Source organism: Lacerta agilis, chromosome 8 (genome assembly GCF_009819535.1).
Source record: "Lacerta agilis isolate rLacAgi1 chromosome 8, rLacAgi1.pri, whole genome shotgun sequence".
NCBI lineage: Eukaryota > Metazoa > Chordata > Lepidosauria > Squamata > Lacertidae > Lacerta > Lacerta agilis.
In genome coordinates this window covers 48,115,924-48,137,228 of record NC_046319.1, presented here as the reverse complement: position 1 = coordinate 48,137,228, position 21,305 = coordinate 48,115,924, and the positions used below count along the sequence as shown (strand labels likewise).

General features: G+C 42.2%; 1 protein-coding gene across 2 annotated transcripts in view; it reads left to right on the top strand.

Moving 5' to 3' along the window:
* The first annotated feature begins 1,255 nt into the window (after positions 1-1,255).
* C8H16orf70 (chromosome 8 C16orf70 homolog) overlaps positions 1,256-21,305 on the top strand; it is a 41,675-nt gene continuing 21,625 nt past the window's right edge. The window contains exons 1-4 of one of the 2 annotated variants that reach the window (XM_033157257.1): positions 1,256-1,363; positions 3,835-3,962; positions 12,422-12,504; positions 17,801-17,884. In XM_033157257.1, coding sequence (XP_033013148.1) covers positions 3,899-3,962; positions 12,422-12,504; positions 17,801-17,884 — 231 coding nt within the window. In that variant the 5' untranslated portion in view covers positions 1,256-1,363; positions 3,835-3,898. Of the gene's footprint in view, positions 1,364-2,752; positions 2,773-3,834; positions 3,963-12,421; positions 12,505-17,800; positions 17,885-21,305 lie in introns of those variants that run through there. The other variant, XM_033157256.1, reaches the window with a different exon arrangement.

Here is a 21,305-nt window from a genome sequence, read left to right as displayed (position 1 = left end):
ACAAAAAGGCACCAATTAGATTAGGGAGCAGCAACTAGCAGCCCTGGGGCCAAATCTGCTCCCCTAAGGCTTCCAAACTTGCCTCCAGCACAGCCCTTGATCCTCCAGCATAGCCTTTGCCTCTCACCCAGCAGGCAGAGCATAACTATTGTCACTAACAGTCACTTCCATGAATTTGTCCAATCCTCTTCCAAAGCCATCCAAGCTGGCTGCCATCACTATCCAGTACAACCGCAAGGTCTCGTTTCGGGTCAGTCACTGCTAGATCAGACCTCATGATCATATTATGATTATGATTATCATCCAGAATGGAGTCATTAAGACAGTTGGATGACACTTTGTATGCCTCCTTCTGGCAACTCCTGCAGCCAAGCTGGTGCCAAACATATTGCTCTTTTTTTGGACCACATCAGCAAGGCCAATAGGGAGGTCTTGTTGTCTGGACAGCCCAGGACCTCCATACACACTGGCTAGGCTTGCGTCTTGAGAAGGTCACTTTGTTGAGGGGTGGGTGCGGGGGAAAGCACATCCATTGGCACAGAGCAATCCTTTGGGCATGCATAGGCTTGCCATACATAAGGGAAATTCCTGACATGTCATGGTTTTCAGGGGTAAAAATGGTGTCGGGGTGTTTTTTTGTTGAATTGGCAAAATGTCATGGAAAACCCAGATGTATGGGAACACGATGGAAAAAGCAGTGAAAACAGCTCAAAATGCTTAAAAACACTATTTTGGGGATAGGTTTTCAAACAACAACAACAACAACAACAACAACAACAACAAAACCTTGGGTTTGTCGTCCCCCTCCCAAAAGCTAAACAATTTTACTTTTAGAAATATGGCAACCCTAAGAATGCACTTAACCAGCCAGCTCCTTGGCAAAGCTTTGGCGAGCTTCCTCGCACATATCCTACCCTTAGGCGCAGGATCGTAATTTGGAAGAGGGCCTAGCAGGGTTTCAACCACACTGACACCCCTGGGGTGTCAGAACTCAACAGATTCATGGTCCCCTTTGTTACTTGGAGGGGCAGAGGAGGGCAGGGAGCAAGAAAGGAGCGGGGCTGTGTCCGAAATAAGCAAGGGGAATGCGGAGATGCCTCTGGGCGCGTGCAAAGTTCCTGCGTGCGTCCCTGGATATAAGCGGGGATATAAGCAGCGAGCAGCCAGGAATCCCTCCCAGCACCTTCCCCTACCCGCTGGGCGAAGGGGCGGGTCGACGGGCGGGCGCTGCGCGGCTCCTCCTCCTCTCCCGGCCCTTCCCTCCGCCAGCGCCGGCCTCCTCCTCCTCCTCCCTCTCGCCTGACGGCCGCGGCGGCTGCAAAAGGCATTTCCCTTTTTTATTTTTTCAGCAGCCGCAAGTGAGGTGAGTCGCAGCCCCGCCAGCCCCCTCCCCCCGCGGGCCCCTCCGGCGCCCCCCTCCCGCTTCCCCGGGGGAGACGAGCGGGCCCTCTCGGCCGCCTCTTCCCCCGGGGGTGTCGGTGGGGCGCTGGGACGAGGGGGCGCGGGGAGAGCGGCGGGGGGGGGGGAGGCTGCCTTCAGTCTGAGGGAGGGAGGGGGGTGCCTCCTTTGTGAGCCATCCTTTTTTCCCCACCTCAGAGTCTCTTTTTGCGCGGGTGGGGGGTGGGGGTTGCAAAGAGAAAAGGGGGTTGCTTCCCCCCCCCATTTATCAACAGCCTCCTTTTTTATTCCTGGGCTTTATTTTATGAAGGGAAGGGGCATGTAGAGGAATCGAAAGAGACCCTCCCGCCCCACAGCCGCCCCAGATAACTGTTTCTTCAAGGGGGGAGAGAGAAGATGGTCAACCCTCTGGCCCTCCCCACGAGGAGGGGAAATAGGTTTGAGAGTCTTCCCACCAACACTTTTTTTGGGGGGGGGGAACCCATGGTAGCTGGGGTTGAGTGAGGATTTTTTGTTTGTTTTAAGGTATTGTGGCCAGGTTTTTTTTGGGGGGGGGGGTGTTTTCTTAAGAAATACTGTTGCTGAAGAGGTCTTAATCTGGGGGCCGTAGGGTCCAGGATTTTGCTTTCCCCAGAGCATGAAGGGAGGTATACAAATTAATAGATGATGATAATGATAATAACAAGTGGGGGGTTTTCTGGACGAGTTGGGGGGTGACAGGAGTTCAGCCCTGAGGGCAGGTAGTTGGTTTCATAATTGGGAGAGGTTTAATAGTGCCTAAGGGTAGTGAGCTATAATATGCATTCATGGGATGCTGAGCCCTATGGAGTATTATTTGGTAGGATGGGGGAGTTTGTTTATTTTGCATAGGGGGGAATGGGTGGGCTCTGAGGGTCTGTGTCTGTAGTCAGTTGGGGGGCATTTTGGGGTCTCTTTCTTGTATTTCATGGTCAGTCTGTGTGTATGTATGTTTGGCTGTGGCTGTTTTGAAGAAGGTAGCCCACAGTGGCTGAGTTCACTCTATTTGGTGGGGTCTTCCTGGCTTGCCTGTGTGCATGTACCTTTTTTGTTGCAGAGTTTCTATTCCCAGGTTGGCATTCTTACATATGCTGGTAGGGAGGGGGATTTTTTGGACCTTCTGATCACTCCTCCCCCTTCCTGGGCAAATAGTTTTTGCTGAGAAAAAGGAGACCTGATGCCTATGAAAATTTATGAGGAGTGGGCCAGAGCCAGGGATTCTCAGGCCTTTGGGAGAGCACATTTGCATTCTGGTTCTGCTTGCTAGCTTCCCATTAGCTCATATGGTTGGCAACTGTGAGAACAGTATGCTGGATTATGATGGGCTTTTGGCTTGAACCGATATTTCATGGAGGGGTATTTGTCTTCCACAATACCTACTCTGGATAACTCTCCCTCCCCCTCCTCTCTCTCTCTGTGTGTGTGCTGAAGGGGGGGGGGAGTCCCCATTGCTGAGTCCTCTTGGCTGTTGTCCCCACTATGAGGATTCTTTGGCTGGGGAGAGGTGGATGGTTGTCCCAGGGATTTCTGCTATGAGGAAGAGAGCCTAAAGTCTCTTAAGTTAGCCTTTGCCACTCTGGTGCCCTCTAGATGTTTTAGACCAGGCATAGGCAAACTCCGTCCCTCCAGATGTTTGGGACTACAATTCCCATCATCCCTAGCTAACGGGACCAGTGGTCAGGGATGATGGGAATTGTAGTCCCGAACATCTGGAGGGACGGAGTTTGCCAATGCCTGTTTTAGACCACAGCTCCAATCAGTTGGCCTCAAGTATGAGAAGGGAGATTGACCTTAAGGAGAGTGGCAAGGCCTTTTGGCTTTTGCACACTGAGTATCTTAGGAACAGTATTCAGAAAGCCCTCTCCATTTCCACCTGCATAAGGCACTCACTGTGGGGTTGGGGAGAGTCAGGAGGATTATCCCAAGTATTGGTTGTGAGGAAATCATTATAGCTCACTTGTTCCTGGCAGGACAAGGCGAGGTAAAAACAGGCCATATTGCAAACCTATCAGTTCTCAAAGCACTTATCCTTTATACATCTGTTGTTGAATATGTATGTAGCCTGAAAGTGAGCAAGTTCAGAGGGAGAGATACACAGTCTATGATGGGGCCAAAGTAGCCTGATCCGTCAGTGTTGGAGTAATATAATTAGTGTGTGTGCTTAAAGCTTTGGGTGTTTACGGGAGTGGGAAATCCTTCAAAACCTCTTGAACAGCATAGGCAGAAGGGAGATCAGATTGTGTATTGCTACTAATTAATAATATTATTTAAAAGTAACAAAAGGCTAGCCTTGAGGATCAGCAGTTTCCTCATCAAGAGTTTGAGCAACAAGGAGTGTTTACATGTTGCTTTGGGTTATGACCTTAGATTAGAAAGATGACACATAAGCCTGGGTGTGTGTTCTCTCTCCCTGTTCAGGTCAAACTGCAGTAACGTTGTGACTCTGCTGTGTGATTACTGGGCCGTTCCTCTGCCTGGGCCAATGCTAGATCTGGAAGTGGTTCCCGAGCGATCTCTTGGGAATGAACAATGGGAATTCACCTTGGGTAAGTAACTTAATGTTGCCTTTGTCAGCATCTTGTTTATAATGAGAAGTGATGGGTATATTGGGACAATGGGACATTCCCTCCAGTGTTGTTCTGAGAGTTAAATTTAGGCTAGTATAAACCTCTAACATGTTGGAAGCATATGATGATAATTTTGAGAGACATTCTGGGCTGTACAGCTTCTTCCTCATATAGAAAGCTCTGAATGTGGTAAGTTAGCACCCCAGGAGAAAACACTATGCTAATTTTTTCTTCACTGAGGTGCTAATGCTACTTACTACATACTAGCTTACTACATGTAAGGATTTTTACTGTATTAGGAGTATTAAAAATAGGGCTTCACACCTGAACTCTTCAGAAGGGATTGTGTCCAGAATTACCTTCCACATTATTTGTCAAATGAGTTTACCCACATATGCTTCTGTGGATGCCCTTAAACGGGGTCATGTTTTGTTTACGCTTTGCTTTGGCACTTCCTCCTCAAGTAATTCTAGCATGTTTAGCAACAGCCATCAAAAGTCACATGGCTATTGCTCAGAACAGCATTTAGCCTTGCTGGAAGCTGTGTGCGTGAAAGGTGCAGAGTACCAGACAAAGATTTTTGCCCACAATACTAATTTGAATGATGGTTGTTAAATGCTGTGATGCTATTTAGAAGAATAATTTAAAGAAGTTTTTAAAGTGATTTGAGAGCAGGTAGTTGAATCTGGACTAATTGATGTATTTTTTAATTATTTGTTGTGACCTGCCTTAGAAACCTGTATGAACAGCAATAAGCAAATGTTTTGAATTGATTTATTTTCTTGGATCACTTACTCTGCATCAATCTATGCGGCATAGTGGACAGAGTGTTGGATTTGGGTGCAGGAGATGTGAGTTCAAATTTCCCCATGTGCTGGGTGATCTTAGGTTGAAAAATAATGACTGGTGCATCTAGCCTTACAGGATGGCTGTTTTCAGTGCTTTTTTCTATAAAAAAAGGTTTAGGGGCACTCTCATTTTGACTCAAGAAAATCACCATTTCATAGTTTAAATCGCAGAAAATAAATACAGTAAATGGACAAAAGTACAAAGATTCACAAAATGTTTAGGGGTATGCGTACCCCTGCATCTCCCCAGAAAAGAAACACTGGCTGTTTTAAGGATAGCATGGAATAATCCTGTGTACACAACCATAAGCTATTTGGAGGAAAGGCAGAAGCAAATGTAATCAATAGAACAATCTATAGCTAACTGAAGAATCCTTTATACTGTTGTCTTGGTTTCTGTAGTAGATTTGCATTACCAGACTTTCATATTATACAGGATGTTTTCCAACAGTGTACTGCTTCCAACATCTGGTGATAGTGGTAATGAAAGCCTTAAATGAAGGCATGGTGTTGTTTTACTGAGCTCTGTAAAAATTGTTTCAGAACTAATATGAAATGCCAATAACCTTTTGTAAGTTTTTAGCTCCTTGTGTTGCTTCAGATTAATAGGGTTTTACTAGGAATTTAAAACTTTGAGCAAACAAAGTTGATCTGCTGAAGGGTGGCTGTATGTTGTTGGGCCCACAGATAAGTGTATAAATGTAAGCTGGCGTATATATTATGCATATGTTAGGCAGGTTACTGTGTATAGTTTCTTCTTCTCCAGACAGCAAAATTTTACACAGTCACCCACTGTCACCCACTCACTCACACCCAACCCAGTTGTACTACATGTGGAAATCAGTCTCTGCATGTTACTTGTGTTTAGTTTTTGTTTATACACAATTTTAAGACTGGGTGGGGGCCAAATTATACCTCAATTCGAATCCCCGCAACAGGGTGAGCTTCTGTTGCACAGTCCCAGCTTCTGCCAACCTAGCAGTTTGAAAGCACATCAAAGTGCAAGTAGATAAATAGGTACCGCTCCAGCGGGAAGGTAAACGTCGTTTCTGTGTGCTGCTCTGGTTTTGCCAGAAGCAGCTTAGTCATGCTGGCCACATGATGCGGACAAACATCTGCTCTCTCAGCCAGTAAAGCAAGATGAGCGCTGCAACCCCAGAGTCGTTAGTGAATGGACTTAACTGTCAGTAGTCCTTTACCTTTACCTTTTACATACTTCGCAGAGTAATACCAGGGTCTGATTCCCAAATATTCCAGGTATCCTGTGGTGATGGCATATCAGGAGCTGAGATCTCTGCAGTTTTTGGCACAGATCAGGAATAATGGTCTTGGTCCTATAAACCATGGTTTATAGACTAAGAACGAGCAGGGTGCCCACATTCTCCTCCTTTTTCTGATGCAGTGTAATGGGAAATTTCCAGGGTTTCTTAAACCACAGTTGCCTATTACATCTGGACTGAGAAGGTGTGGTTTAATCTCCAGCAGGAAACTGTGATTTAACAAAACTTAAGGAAATTTTCCATTATAGTGCGCAGTACAAGGGAGGGAGGAGAGTGGACAGCATGTAGGAACTACACTTATTCTTGGTCCAATGAACTATGATTTATTGGACAAAGCCTTTGTGTTTCAGAGCCAGTGCATTGTTTGCTCCACATCCTAATGCTTAGCAGGGTTTTTAAGAGATAGCAGCAAATGGTTCAGGTAAGAGGAGGAGGATTTGTATGCCAGCAGTACCATCAGATAAAATAGGCTCCATATCTTCACATTGTCCCTGTTCAAATATCACACTAGACCACAGCTTAAAGCATGACATGAATGAGCTTGGGTGAGCCTTGGGTTCACATGCTCCCCCCCTCCCCGTACTTTTCTACCTCCAAGAGCAGCTGTGGAAGTTCTTGCTTCCTATTTTTGCTTACCTACACCTTGCTCTTTCATCCAAATAATCAAACTGTAGATAATGTTAACAATAGTTTGTTTGAAACAAACAAAATCCTTTCAGTAGCATCTTAGAGACCAACTAAGTTTGCTATTGGTATGAGCTTTCGTGTGCATGCACACTTCTTCAGATACCTGAAGAATATCTCAATATCAGATATCTGAAGAAGTGTGCATGCACACGAAAGCTCATACCAATAACAAACTTAGTTGGTCTCTAAGGTGCTACTGAAAGGATTTTTTTATTTTTTATTTTGTTTCGACTACGGCAGACCAACACGGCTACCTACCTGTTGTTTGAAACAAGTTATCTTGAAACTTTTGTTTCATCGTAAAGATTATGTGGGATTGGCCTATTTGAACAGGAATAGTGTATCCAGAGTTGAATAGATTGGGGGGGGGGGAGTATTTTTAAGATCAACATAAAGGGTTGTAGCAAATGTTAGTTCCACTCAGAGTACTCCCATTAAAATTACGGGACCTAAGTTAATCATGCCCATTAATATAGCTTCTTATTCTAGTTACAAAACATTCTTTTCTTGCACTGAGGCTGCTTTGGGTGTTCAGAGATGTATGTTTTCAAACGTACACCGTATGCAGAGGTTATGCATTTGTGCTTAGATCTTAATGTGAAATGGTGGTTCTGGACCAGCTTTACTTGCTGGACAACTTTTTTTAGTGGCATCCATTATGTTGTTGAAGTGTGTATTTGGTACAGCTTGTTCCTTCCCTACTTCATCTCTTTATGACCTTTGCAGGTCATCAGGTAGTTTTGTTATCTGAAGTGAATAATAATTCATATGTATGTACGATATATCTAATTCTGTACCAGTCCCAGCTTGTTTTTCTTTGTTTACTTTTCCTAAAAGCAAATAAATAAATGAAAGATGATTGGCACTTGTCTGTTACTGGGGTGCATCATTCTCTTAGTTGTCATTATCCTTTTAAATAATGTTCCAAAATCCACATTAGGGCAATACTAAAATATCAGATAATAGTAGTGTGCAAGCTTTGCATGCAATAATTAGGTATTGCCCTAGTGTGGATTTTGGATTATTGTCTTAAAGCCAATATGACTGCATTTACTCTTTAGGTAATGTTGGCTGAAAGAATATGAATTCTTCATCCTTTCATCTCATTACTTAGTGTGTTTGCTCACAAGCGGGTTTAGTGTATCAACCTGTTTTTGGTTTTTGTTTCATAAAATTATTGTCATTGTTGATGGATCACTTCAGTTCTAAACCAGATGCAGCCACATGTGAAATCTTTCTGTTGTTGCAGCATCTGCAGTATTTTATCATGTTGCTACCTTGGCAGACAACTGCAAATACATTGCTGTCCACCTCAAACATTTTGGTAATGTGGTGATGATGATAAATCCTTTCTGCAGAGCAATGTTGTTCAGTAGCATTCTAAATACTGGCAAGGAATCTCCTCTGGGATTCCCCAAGTAGCTAGTGGAACTGATCCATTAGTAATTCTTCCTGAATTCCTCTAGAGTAGCTGATACTCCACTGGTTTTGATCTCTGGCTTGTTGTGTAACCAAGATGTAGCTAGGTCTGTGCCTGAACATTCATCTTAGGGTTAAATATACCAGTGTTGCAGTTTCTGTAAGATCAAACTTTCCTAAAACTATGCCTCCTGCAAATAGGGAAATATAGTTGCCTTTTCTTTTGGAGAGTCCATGGTGCTCTAAATTTCCAATAAGCTTTCCATTTGTAACTCTTGAATTAATTTCCATCACTTGTGCCTTGTTATGCAGCACTCCTTCTCACTTTATTTATGTTCCTACTCCTCCACTGTCCTTTACAAAACTGTAGAATGAAAGCTAAATAATAAGAGGACTCAAATTTAGACCAATTGGTGGCCTAGAAGACACCTACCATTCTTTTTCTGAAGCTAACGGTGTTTGACTCTGGACAGTGGATGAATGGCAGTCTGCTTAAGAACCCCATGCCAGCTACTAAAGGCTCCTAGATAGAGAAGAGCATAAATAATGCAGGAGAAAATTTAAACCCAGAGCCTGGGGAGAGCTGTTGAAAGGATAGGATACTGGCCTATTAGTTGGACATGTCAATTTTCTTTTATATTTTCTTATATATGATTACAAATAAAGAAGCATTTAACAACTTTTCTTTATATTCTGCATATAAAAATTATACAGTTACATATGCTTTTCAAATGTTGTTGTTGTTCAGTCGTTCAGTCGTGTCCGACTCTTCGTGACCCCATGGACCAGAGCACGCCAGGCACGCCTATCCTTCACTGTCTCTTGCAGTTTGGCCAAACTCATGTTAGTAGCTTCGAGAACACTGTCCAACCATCTCATCCTCTGTCGTCCCCTTCTCCTTGTGCCCTCCATCTTTCCCAACATCAGGGTCTTTTCTAGGGAGCCTTCTCTTCTCATGAGGTGGCCAAAGTACTGGAGCCTCAACTTCAGGATCTGTCTTTCTAGTGAGCACTCAGGGCTGATTTCTTTGAGAATGGATAGGTTTGATCTTCTTGCAGTCCATGGGACTCTCAAGAGTCTCCTCCAGCACCATAATTCAAAAGCATCAATTCTACGGCGATCAGCCTTCTTTATGGTCCAGCTCTCACTTCCATACATTACTACTGGGAAAACCATAGCTTTAACTATACGGACCTTTGTCGTCAAGGTGATGTCTTTGCTTTTTAAGATGCTGTCTAGGTTTGTCATTGCTTTTCTCCCAAGAAGCAGGCGTCTTCTAATTTCGTGACTGCTGTCACCATCTGCAGTGATCATGGAACCCAAGAAAGTGAAATCTCTCACTGCCTCCATTTCTTCCCCTTCTATTTGCCAGGAGGTGATAAATATATTCAAATAAATATAAATAAATATTTTTTGAAGAATCCACTGTAGTATGCCAAAAATTAATGACGGTCTCCCAATCCATCTTTTTGAATGATTTGTTTAAAAAGCCAGTTCCCAGCAGTGTTACCTTTGGTCTGGCTAGGAATCTGAACCCAGGATAGAGTAATGTAGAAAGGTCTTGGTTCTTGGGGGGGGGGGGTAGGGTGACTGAGGTTTTAACTACACCCCCCCACACACACACAAACACACTCAGATGGTGTCTGGGCACATTACTTTAGTTTCTCCTACATAAATGAATGGTCATTCCTTATTATGAGGAAAGGACTCATCACTGGACTTAGGAGGAGTGATGTGAGGGCAAAATCTCACCTTCCACCTTTGGCCGTCAGGGATGGAAATCCCACAGTATACATACATGCCCATTCTTTGTATGCATGTGTCTTGTAATAATGGCAGTGTTTTATATTTATACCCTCTAGCATCACATCTAGAAATGGAATAATGCAGGACAGAGAAATGTAGGTAGGGTAGGGTAGGGTTCTGATGGATTTGATTTGATACTCACCCCAAATATTGTGGGTGGTATTCAACTAAATTTTACTCAGAGTAGACCTATAGAAGTTAATGGACCTAACTTAGTCATGTTCAATAATTTCAGTGGGCCTACTCTAAGTAAAACTTAAATTGCATATTACCCAGTGTCATGGGTAGGGGGGCAGTCTTAGCCCCCAGTTCAGTGGTGACCCATCATCACACAACCTACTCATCTTTTTCATTAGGGTGAAAACACTTGCAAGTAACATTGCAGCGCAAACAAAACCAGTCCTTTACCCCTGGTATTGAGTGGACAAGCTTTATTCTGTGTGTGGGGTGCCAAGCAGTTTTGAGACAGTTTCTGCTTACCATGACCACCTCTCTGTCAAGTTGATAAGATTGACTAGGCAATTTGAAACTAGCCTCTTTAGCAGTGTATCTTTTTGTAGGCATGGTGAATTGAATTTATATCCCTTTTTGTGTTAATATTATAATTGATATTGAAGTTCTGTGAACTTCTGACTGCGGACCAATGTAAAGCAAGAAATTTCTGGTTTAGTTTGCTGAAAAGCATGTAGGATACTGGAAGCTTCTGTCAAGCATGCTCAATCTATTATTTGTTAAAATTATTCAAAAACTACTCTTATATCCTGAAGTGGTGAAACACTTGGAAAACCAGTGAGTTCAAAAGTTGCTATTTGATAGAATGATTTAGGGCTATTGGGAAAAATGCTTCTCTCATCTTTTGAACTGTGGTTTGGTATATACATTTTGCTGAGTAAATGAATGAATGAATGAATGAATGATGTATATGTGTTTTGCTCTAAAGATAAAGACATTTCTTAATGGTGAGCTCACTATTTAAGTTTAATTTGTAACCTGAAGAAAGTCTTGTACTCCAAACCAGGATATGAGATGATGCCAGAAACACTGGGATTCATGTGTTGTCTTTCCTTTCAGTGCAACTATCTGAATAAAGCTGGACAACCTTTACTTGTATCCCTGCCTTTTTATAAGGAGGGAGACCTGTGGTTGGAACCCGACAGGGGCCTCAAACTCTAACACTAAATGCCAAATCTTCATTCTGTTTACCACTATATGCCTCAAAAATCTTATTAGGCTCATTTCCTGAAAGATTGGGAAACACTTTGAACTTAATAACATCTCATGATCTTGTAGTTTTAGGTTATAATTTACTAGTGCTCTTTATCTGTAAGATAATAGTCCTCCAGGATAAGTTTACAAGTGGCCGGAATAAGAAGCAATTTGAGGGAAGTTTCTTGTCCTTGCCAATAGACTCCCAACCGTACACTTCACTTGGCTCTCAGTCTAAGCGTCTTCATTCCTCTTTTCATAATACGGGTTTGAAAAATTGTTCCTTTCCTTGGATTATTACACAGTCACTTGATAAGCAAGAGATACTGAGCTGAATGTTACCTAGCACTGTTAGAATTCTGTTGCTAGATCAGCTGGCATGATCTTATTGACAAAAACATACACAAGTTTGGGTGTCATGAAGTCCTGAATTTATCAAGGAATTTATCCCCCCCCCCGAGAAGTAATTGAAGGATCAATGTTGCATCAAATCTTTGTTATTTATATTATGTTTTTTACCTCATAGATCAGCCCTCTCCGACCAGGTGCTCTCTGGATATTTTGGACAATAATTCCAATAATCCCTGACCATTGACTATGGTGGTTGGAGCTGATTGGAAACATAGTCCAAAATATCTAGAGGGCCCCAGGTTAGAGAAGACTGTCATAGACTTTTAAGCAATTCAGCTCCAGAGATGTTTGAATGTTAGAGGAAGAAGAAAGCTGTGAATGTGTATTTCAGACACGCTTATAAGTTTAAGAAATGAGGGATTAGAGTTAACAAGTAAGGGTTCTGGGCAAAACAAAACAGAATAAATGTATGGATATAAACAGGATTACCATCCTTCCATGTACTGAATACAGTGAAGGGATGTAAAACTGTATTTGATTTAACGTGTGATTTTGTTCTCCTGGGTTAGCAATGCTGTCTTATGTCTAGCTTCTTAGAAAACAGTCTGGCATAGTGGCTTAACATGGCTGTTGCTGTTTCTGTTCTGGAAACACAGGTTTCTTCTAATTTGACAAGAGACTAAGTTTAGTCACTGGCTGGAAATGCTTGTGGTGTTCAACTTGTTGTTCTTGGCCACTGAGCCAGTACTGCCACATGTTGACCCTGTTGAGCAAACACATTTTTGCCAACATGGCTAAGTGGGAGCAACGTCTCTAACTCTTGTTGTTTTTCTCCTTGCAGGAATGCCATTGGCTCAGGCTGTAGCAATTCTTCAGAAACACTGTCGTATCATAAAAAATGTCCAGGTTCTCTACAGTGAACAGGTAAGTTGTGACCTAGCATGCTTGCTTCAAAGTATTCTGTATGTTTAATTGCACAGAAAGGATGGGAAGATATGTAAGTATTGTGTAATGTCATTGTGTTTGTTGCCTAGCCACATGACATCCAGTCATCCTTTACGGTTGCCACATCCTGGAGGACGTGGCTTTCTAAAAATAGCATGCTTTTTCAGATACAGATACACACACATGTATACATTTAAAAAATAATTGACAGTTGTTTCTTGTCTAGACATTTTCTTTTGTGACCTGATGTTATTGCAGCTTGCAGTTTTAAGTGAGACCTATCAAAATACAGCTTTTCACAAATGCTGTATTCTACTGTAAGAGAGGGAGTTCACAAAATTGATGTGATGGGAAAGAAAGGTTGCAAAGTCTTCCTCTTAATCAGAAAGAGATGGGAAAAGATTCTGTTCTAGAAATTAAACTGTTGAAAGCACCATGAGTGGTTGTTGTGATTGTGGTGGTTGCTGGTTTCTGTCCCTGTATCTGACTGGACAGCCAACAGTATTTGAAACTAGTCAAAAGCAAGTTTAGTCCTAATGTTGAAATAGATAAGTGAAGTCTTGCTATAATAAGGAGGAGTGCAGCTGAAATGCTACCCCTTCTCTCCAGTGTGCTCTAGAAAATTCAGGCTATCATTATAGTAGCACTGTTGCTATTGAAATCAGACAGGTACCTGCAATTGTGATATTTTGTCACCTGCTGAAAACTTCTGTTTTACCAAGCATCATCAGAAAATTAATATGATTCGGTGTTGGTCATGTGTTCTGTATTTTATGAACTAATAATTTTATTATTTTTAAATGCTTTTATTGTACACTGCCATATTTTTAATGAAAGATTCTAAGTAATAACTAAAAATAAAAGCAGGTGCTGTAATTTAAAGTTCATAGATATTTTAATTGTGCTGCTGTTGCATGTTTAAAAGTTCAGTTAGTGTTACAGTCATCTGCTCTTTTAATTCCTCCTATTTTACTGGTCTGCAGCAAAAAAATCAGTACAGTAGCGTTTGTCACGGGTTACGAACGCACCAAACCCGGAAGTACTGGAATGGGTTACTTCCGGGTTCACGCATGCGCAGAAACACCGAATCGCGATGCGCAGACGCGGCGCTTCAGGATACGTTCTGCTCATGTTGCAAACGGGGCTCCGGAACGGATCCCATTCACAACCAGAAGTACCACTGTAGTTCATGAGTATATAAACGTTGCATTTTTGCATCTCAGTAATTTTGTCTGGAGGGGAAATAGTGAGAATTATGTGTGTTTGTGTACACACACACACACACACACACACACACGAATGGCCCATTGCTACCTCTTGCTACATGTACTGTACTTTCTATGAAGAAGCAGATGAAAATAGTTTATATTCTTATTATAGCCTCAGACTCCAATTTGTATTAAAATCCTCAATATCTGAGTTGCCAGTGTATAACCATTACTAGCATAATTGTGAGTAAATACTGATCTTTTGGCTCTCTGCCATGTACATAGTCTCTTAATTAAATGAGTCTGTTCTCTTTTACTCCAAGTTACATGGATTTATGGCTTCCATAATGACTTTATTTATTTTGCAAATGGGAAAAGCACCCTGTTGACAATTATTCATGTGATCATATTTATTTATTTATTTCATTTATTGTTTGTACTTATACACCCCACCCTTCACCAAATGGTCCCAAGGCAGGTTACAAAAATATCACAATTATAATAAGTGCAATGTTCACTTAAAATCATTAAAACCACAAAAACAACCAATATCAAAATAATAAAGCACAGAACAGTGCATAACAATGCAGCAGGAGGAAAGAAAGCCACTCCAGTCTTGGGTAAAGAGGCTGCCTGAATTGTAGAAGTAATTTGAATGTCTCAAATGTTAACATATTTTTGGGTATCTGTTTGGTTCACCAGAGTTTTATTGCACTATAGTTATATGAAGTAGTTCCGAGTTTTAAAATGATTATAACTTTTGATCTTTGTGTAGTGATCATTCATGTTATGCAGCCTTGCCTGACTTCATGCGCTCCAATTGTGCTGCCTGGAGCTAATGGGAGTAGTCAAAAACAGCTGGAGGGCACCAGATTGGGGAAGGCTGGTGTAATGTGTCTTTAAATTGCAGCTTCTTGCTCTGGCTTATATTGCATCTCAAAGGAATTCAGTTCACTATGGCATCCCCACTTTTCTGCCTGATGCCATATGATAATGGATTAGTTTAAATCAGCAGGGGGGGGGGAGGCTCGTTTAAATCAAGTTTCCCATTGATACCACTTCATATACTTCATATACTTCCCAATAATGGTGGAGATCCAAAATCTGCAAGGCTGCAAATCTATAAATATTCATATTTGAGAAGATCAAATCTGGTTGAGAATAGACACTGAACTAGATGGACCATTGGCCTGATCCAGCAAGTTCTTATGTTCTTATCAGATTGGTCCTTCACGTACATATAAGTGACTCCTTTAGCACACTGGTTTAAGAGAGCAGTCCTATAGCAAGATCTGCCAGGATGACTAGGACAAGGATCAAGTAGATCTCTGGCTCTGCTGGGAAATTCCTGGTGCAGCCAAGCTATGCTGGCATAATTTCCTACTGGAAATACACCATTGCATTTCCCCACCCCAGTTGGCTGAGCCAAGCCTGGCGAATCGTAAGCCATGAAAGGAGGCATTGCAGGTGTGTGGTGGGGATGGGACCAGAGAAATAGAAATATTGCCTCATATGACTACCCCCCCCCCCAGTATTGTTACTCATACTCAACGTAGTAGAAATTCCAAACCTTCAAGAATAAGAATGTTAGTACCAAGGATATAACATCTTTTGTAGCTTGTTGATGCAGTCAAAGCTTGAGAGTGGTTTCTGATGGTATTTTTCTCCTCAAGAAGAGATCGGAAGCAGGTGTCCCAATGTGAGGACAAGCAAAATAACAGAGCAGGGTGATCCCATGTCGCTGTTGGTTTTAAATAGGGTGCCTCCTATTTACTGTTCTCTAAGAGAAGGGGAACTGGTGGGGAGCAAACAACTCAAGTCTTTAAATGGAAACTAGGACTCTCAAGGTTTTTTTGGTCCTGCTTTTCTGCTGACTGTTTAGAGATCACTCGTGCTCTCCAGGGAACTTGGCACTTTCATCAAACTGAGATGACAACCCTGTTGTTGTTTACATTATCTCTTAACTAGGGATAAAACAGATGTAAGAGAAGAGTGTCAAGCTCTTGACTTTGCAAGGGCTGCTGAGTCAATCAACCCCTTTCAGCCCATGAGTTTCTCTTTACTTTTTCCCCCCAAGTGGAGGTTCAAGTGGTTGTTTATCCTACACTGTGCTCACTGAAGTTAAGGTAACCTTAGTAATCTGATCTTGTAGCAGTTTGTAAGAAACTTTTCTGTCTTGGAGGAGGAAGTAGACTGTCAGTGTTGCTTAAACCTCACTATTGCTATGTGTATAACCCTTCCTGGCCATTTTAACTCTAGGAGGTTTTGCAACTTCCTGCTTTTTTCACCATATCCAGACTATTGCTGGGAGTCAAAATCCACACTGCCATGACAGTGACTCTCCAGACTGCTGGCTGTGTTGATTGCATCATTTTGGCCATGCAGTTGTTGAGACAATGGCACTTGTGGTGGTAGCTACAGCAGTGGCTCAGCTTCCTGTCTCTGGAGTCCTGTTGACCTCTAATAATATTTGGGCCTGGCACTTGACTTGCCTCTGGCTAGTAAGAATTACCTCTGGTAAGCACACAGGGAAGGCTGTATCTGTTTTTCTTGAGAACTAGAAATTCTTTCTTTGAAATGCACTGTCGGGTTTCATTTTGAATATCATGGGGAGTTAGATACCTAACTCCCATTCATTTCTTTGGAATATTCCCTCATTTTCATTGACACACTTGAAGTTCTGTTTTTATGCTTCAGAAGATATACTTGTTTCTTTTCGGAATCAGTTTTTGCCTGTCTGAAATATTTGCTGAAGGAGGAAAATAAGCTTTAGGCAAACAATCCTTCACATCTCTTCTGCTATCCTTGAGGAGATTTTCAGACCTGGCATAAATTCATAAACATTCTGTACAGGAGCCTTCTAACAAGGCTTGCGTCATCAGTACTTAGCCCTGTTGCCTGCTAATATTTTGCCTGCATCTAGTCTAGCACTGTTGAGATGCTTGTTGACAGTTCTCATTGCTTGGAGGTAATTGCTTCTGTTTCTTCATAAACTTAACATGCAAAGCAATATTAATTCCTGAAAAGGGCATTCTCTTGGTATTCACAAGATCTCCCACAGGGGGGAAAAATACATATTTGTTTTTAGTTTCTTTTTATAATCTCAAATGTACCCGTAATATTATTCTTTATTTCAATTGATACAATAATTATAACATCAAATGGTAGTATATGTTTTCTTGCTTTTAGGAGAGGAAAAAAATTAGGGGGCTGCTTTTAGGGCTGGCCTGAAAGCTGCAGCTAGTATAGCATGCAGTGACTTGGCTATTCACTGAAGTAGCTTATCACAGTAGATCACACCACTTCCAAAGGAGCTACCAGGCCAGCTTTTAATATTTCGGTTTTGGCCTATAAAGCCCTTAACAGCTTTTGTTAACGGTATACAACAATAAGATGGATGCTTTATGCTTGAGCTTTGTTCATTTGATAATTGGCATCTGCATGCATGAAATTATCCTGTTGAAACACATTGTGGTTTGATGTGATGTGAATTTTCTGTTGGTGGTGGCAGAACTGTGGTGGCTCATCCCTGGGTCATTCCCCATTTGGCCATGAAGCTAACTGGGTGACCTTGGGCAAGTCACTTTCTCTCAACCTATCCTGCCTCACAAGGTCAATTCAAATCTTAAGAAGTATATGATGCCTTTGGTGCCTTTATTAGCTAGAATATGTTGGTGGTGCAGACCAGGGGTGCTCTGCCTTTCTTTTTCCTCAAAGCACTAATTTTCATTTGTGCTAAGAGGGTGGCAAGCACTCTTTCCTCTTTGCTGTTCAGGCTGAGCCACAAATGCCATATTTTGATTCCTTCCTTCCATGAAAGCACTGGGCTTCCAATTCAAGAGGCATGTGAATCTTGAGCCCTTTAGTTTCATTTAAATAGGTAAATGGGAGGGAATTTGGCAGCAGCAGCTTTTATTCCAGTCATGTTCATGGAACAACGAACTGTTCCTTCTGCCACCTGGGAGAAACCAGTGTCAAGGTTCTTTTTCCTTGGCTTTCCGTCGTAGGAGAGCGTAACTTCACAATAACCCATCTTCACCAACTAATTTCTCTTTTTTGTTTTCTAGTCTCCTCTTAGCCATGACCTCATCCTTAACCTGACTCAGGACGGAATCAAACTGCTGTTTGATGCTTTCAATCAAAGACTCAAGGTAAAATGTGATTTGAGAAATACAACTCTGCTTGCCCCACCTGAGGCTTAAATATGCATGCATGCACTCCCAAAATGATACCAACAGTGTTCTAACTAACAACTGTGGGACTGTATCCCCATGGCAACTGTGTATGTCAGTTATTTAGGTCTTGTGTGTGATTGTCTGAATATAGTGAACTGATTTTTTTGTTGAAGTGTGATGATGGCATTATAAACTTACATTATTATTGTTGTTGTTTATCTATTTATCTGAATAATGTAATTGTATTTTAGGTAATGTGCCAGTGGAAAGGCGATCATAGCTCAGGGAACAGAACACTAGTTTTGAATTTATGAGGTGTCAGATACAATGCCTGGCATCCTTCACATCCTGGATAGCATTATCGCTTTGTTAGGAGGAGGCCTACCAAATATTAAAATGTGTATAAATGGGGTGTGTGCCAGCTCTGACTTTCCTTTGCAGCCTCCTTTACCTACCCTTTATTTCCTCTCTCTCTGCTCTCTCTTTCCTGAACTGCCTGTCCATGTATACCTCAGGCATTTTTCTCCTCCCTACCCCTAGTCCTGTTCATCTTTAGTCTGCCTTGGTCAGATCCCACCTGAGGTTTTTAAGTAGAGGTTGGATGACCATCTTGTCAGGGATTCTTTAGTTGTGTTTCCTGCATTGCATTGCAGGGGGTTGGACTAGATGAGCCTTGGGGTCTCTTCCAACACTACTGTTTGATGGTTGTATTATTCCTATGTCTGTTTTATTTATTTAAATATTTATTTACGACTGTTTTATAAATACATCATCATCATCATTAGAATTTTTGTACCACCCTATACCTGCAGGTCTTAGGGTGGTTCACAAGACAAAAACACAATACAAAAACACAAAATACATAGCTGTAGGGATGTTAAGAGACTAGTGACCTAAACACAGCTCAAGAACGCGCTCAGGAAAAAGCAGTTTTAGAGAGCACACAGTGGAATAGAGTGTTGTATGAGCTAAGTGATCACCACACCAGTCCCTTTCTCTCATTATTTTAGCCCTTATCTTGGAGCTCTTTGTTCTTTTCCTTATGTTGAATCCTCAGCTTATGAGGAAATGTTAGCTGAAAGTTGTAGATGACTGTAATTCTTGTTGAAAGAAAAAAAGGCATACTTCCCCCCCTTAAGCTGGAGAACCAGCCCTATTTCCCATCTACAAGTTCTCTCTCTCTCTCTCTCTCTCTCTCTCTCTCTCTCTCTCTCTCACACACACACCACACACACAACAGACTGACCAACCTAACACACATCTGTCCATCTCTCTGCCTAAGTGCATCTCTCTGAATCACATACAACCTTTTCATAGGAAATGCTCACTACCAGCTTCATGTAGTCAGCAAACAAGCAAACTTTACCAGCTACTCAGCAGGGAAGCCATCCATGCCACTTCCTTTCGAACCAACCAGAATGCAAAGGGATGGACTCTTCCAGTTCTGGCAAATGCTCTGCACTGTTCTACCATTCCACCTGTCTGCCCCACCACACACCATGGGTTGCCAACCCAACACCCATGGGCGCCAGGAAAGGCCATTGTGGGTGCCGCGGGCACTGGGGTGGCAATACCCACACTACATGTTTGCTTTTTCTTGCACAAAGGAAGTATTAATCTGATTAGCATACTTGTTATTCTTCCCCCCTAAACACCTAAACCAAATTCTAGCCACATAAATTGCATGGTGCTACTTTCTGTTCATTTGTTTTCTTTTCCTTTTTTTTTTAAAAAGAGCAACATTAAGTCACTGAGTGTTCTTTCATTGAAACTGGTCAATAAACGCTTTTCCTTGGCAGTGGTCCCCCCCATGGTTTTGCCCGCACATTAATTTGCTTAGTTCCCCTCTCTTTTTAATGAGAGGCTTTTCTTTCTATTGCTCATAATGCTTTTTCGCTGCTTACTTGGTAGAACATAAAGTGCTTTGGTAAACATTCACTTGTACATGAATCAATACCATGCTGTTAAACATTCACAATTGATTTCTTATGCTGCTCCATTGTGTATAACACCCTTTCCCAACCTGGCACCTCCAGAAGTCCAAACTACAAGTCCTATCAATCAGATTTGCTAGTCATTGGGGTAGGGCTTTAGTGAACTGAAATATGCTGGTTTGGTAAATGTTCCCTCTGCTTAGTCCATGGAGAGGGAAAACTTTTCTGTGCTGGACTGGTGACTGCAAAGTCTCAGGTGATCTTGGTGCTAGGACTGACCAACATTTGCATTTCCAAGAGCAGAACAATTAATATGTGAGCTATCCAGTGGTTAACCGCTTCAAGCGAAATGTCTTGCGATAAAGAGGTTCATTTCTTCGTATAAAAGCAAGCCCGCTCAATTACTGCAGGCCAGTTCCTTGAAAAGGGACTCTAGGGTAAATGTTGCTTGTGGAAGGAACATTGTCCAGTTTCGGAGCTCTTAAATGCAGAAACCCTATTTTGGATGGAGTAGCTACCTAGTGGCATTCTGTATAGATAATTAACCCTTGCTGCAACACTCCATGGCACGTAATGTTATGTCCATTTTGCCAGCTTTAGAGATTGCAGTGGGGCATGGTGAAGGAAGCTGTTGTTTAGGTGGGTGGTATCTTGGCCATTTAGCACCTTATAAGTCAGAAATAAAGGACACGGGTAAACCACTTAGCCGTGGGATTGCCAATCAGAAGGTTGGCAGTTCGAATCCCTGCGACGGGGTGAGCTCCTGTTGTTCAGTCCCAGCTCCTGCCAACCTAGCAGTTCAAAAACACACCAAAAAGGGCAAGTAGATAAATAGGTACCACTCCGGCGGGAAGGTAAATGGTGTTTCCGTGCGCTGCTCTGGTTTCGCCAGAAGCGGCTTAGTCATGCTGGCCACATGACCTGGAAAAACTGTCTGCTGACAAACGTCGGCTCCCTCGGCCAGTAAAGCGAAATGAGCATTGCAACCCCAGAGTCGTTCGCGACAGGACTTAACTGTCAGGGGTCCTTTACCTTTACATTTGAAGTCTGAAATAACAGAAACAGATGCCCCCAAAAGCTATTCAGACTATTGTAGACTTGCACAACATCACCTAAAGTACATGGATCTACATCAGCCACAACAGTCTGTACTAGCAACAGCTTCAGAACAGTCAGAGGTGACATGCAGTGTCTGTTACAGTTGCCCACAGTCTAATGGTTATGAAGGCATGAAAGTGGTTGCAGTTCAGACTGCAAAGGAAATTGTCACAGCCAACTGCTCACTAAATTAAATCTATATTTCAGCATTTTGTGCAACCTCTGAGTGAAGTCATCTGGAAATGCTTATGATGCTTATGATACTTAGGCCTATTCTCAGTTTCATGTGATCCCAAAGAGGTGGTGGAAACTCTTAGCTGGTGTTAACTGGCAATGAGGATTTGAATGTTGGGAGGGCAAACTTA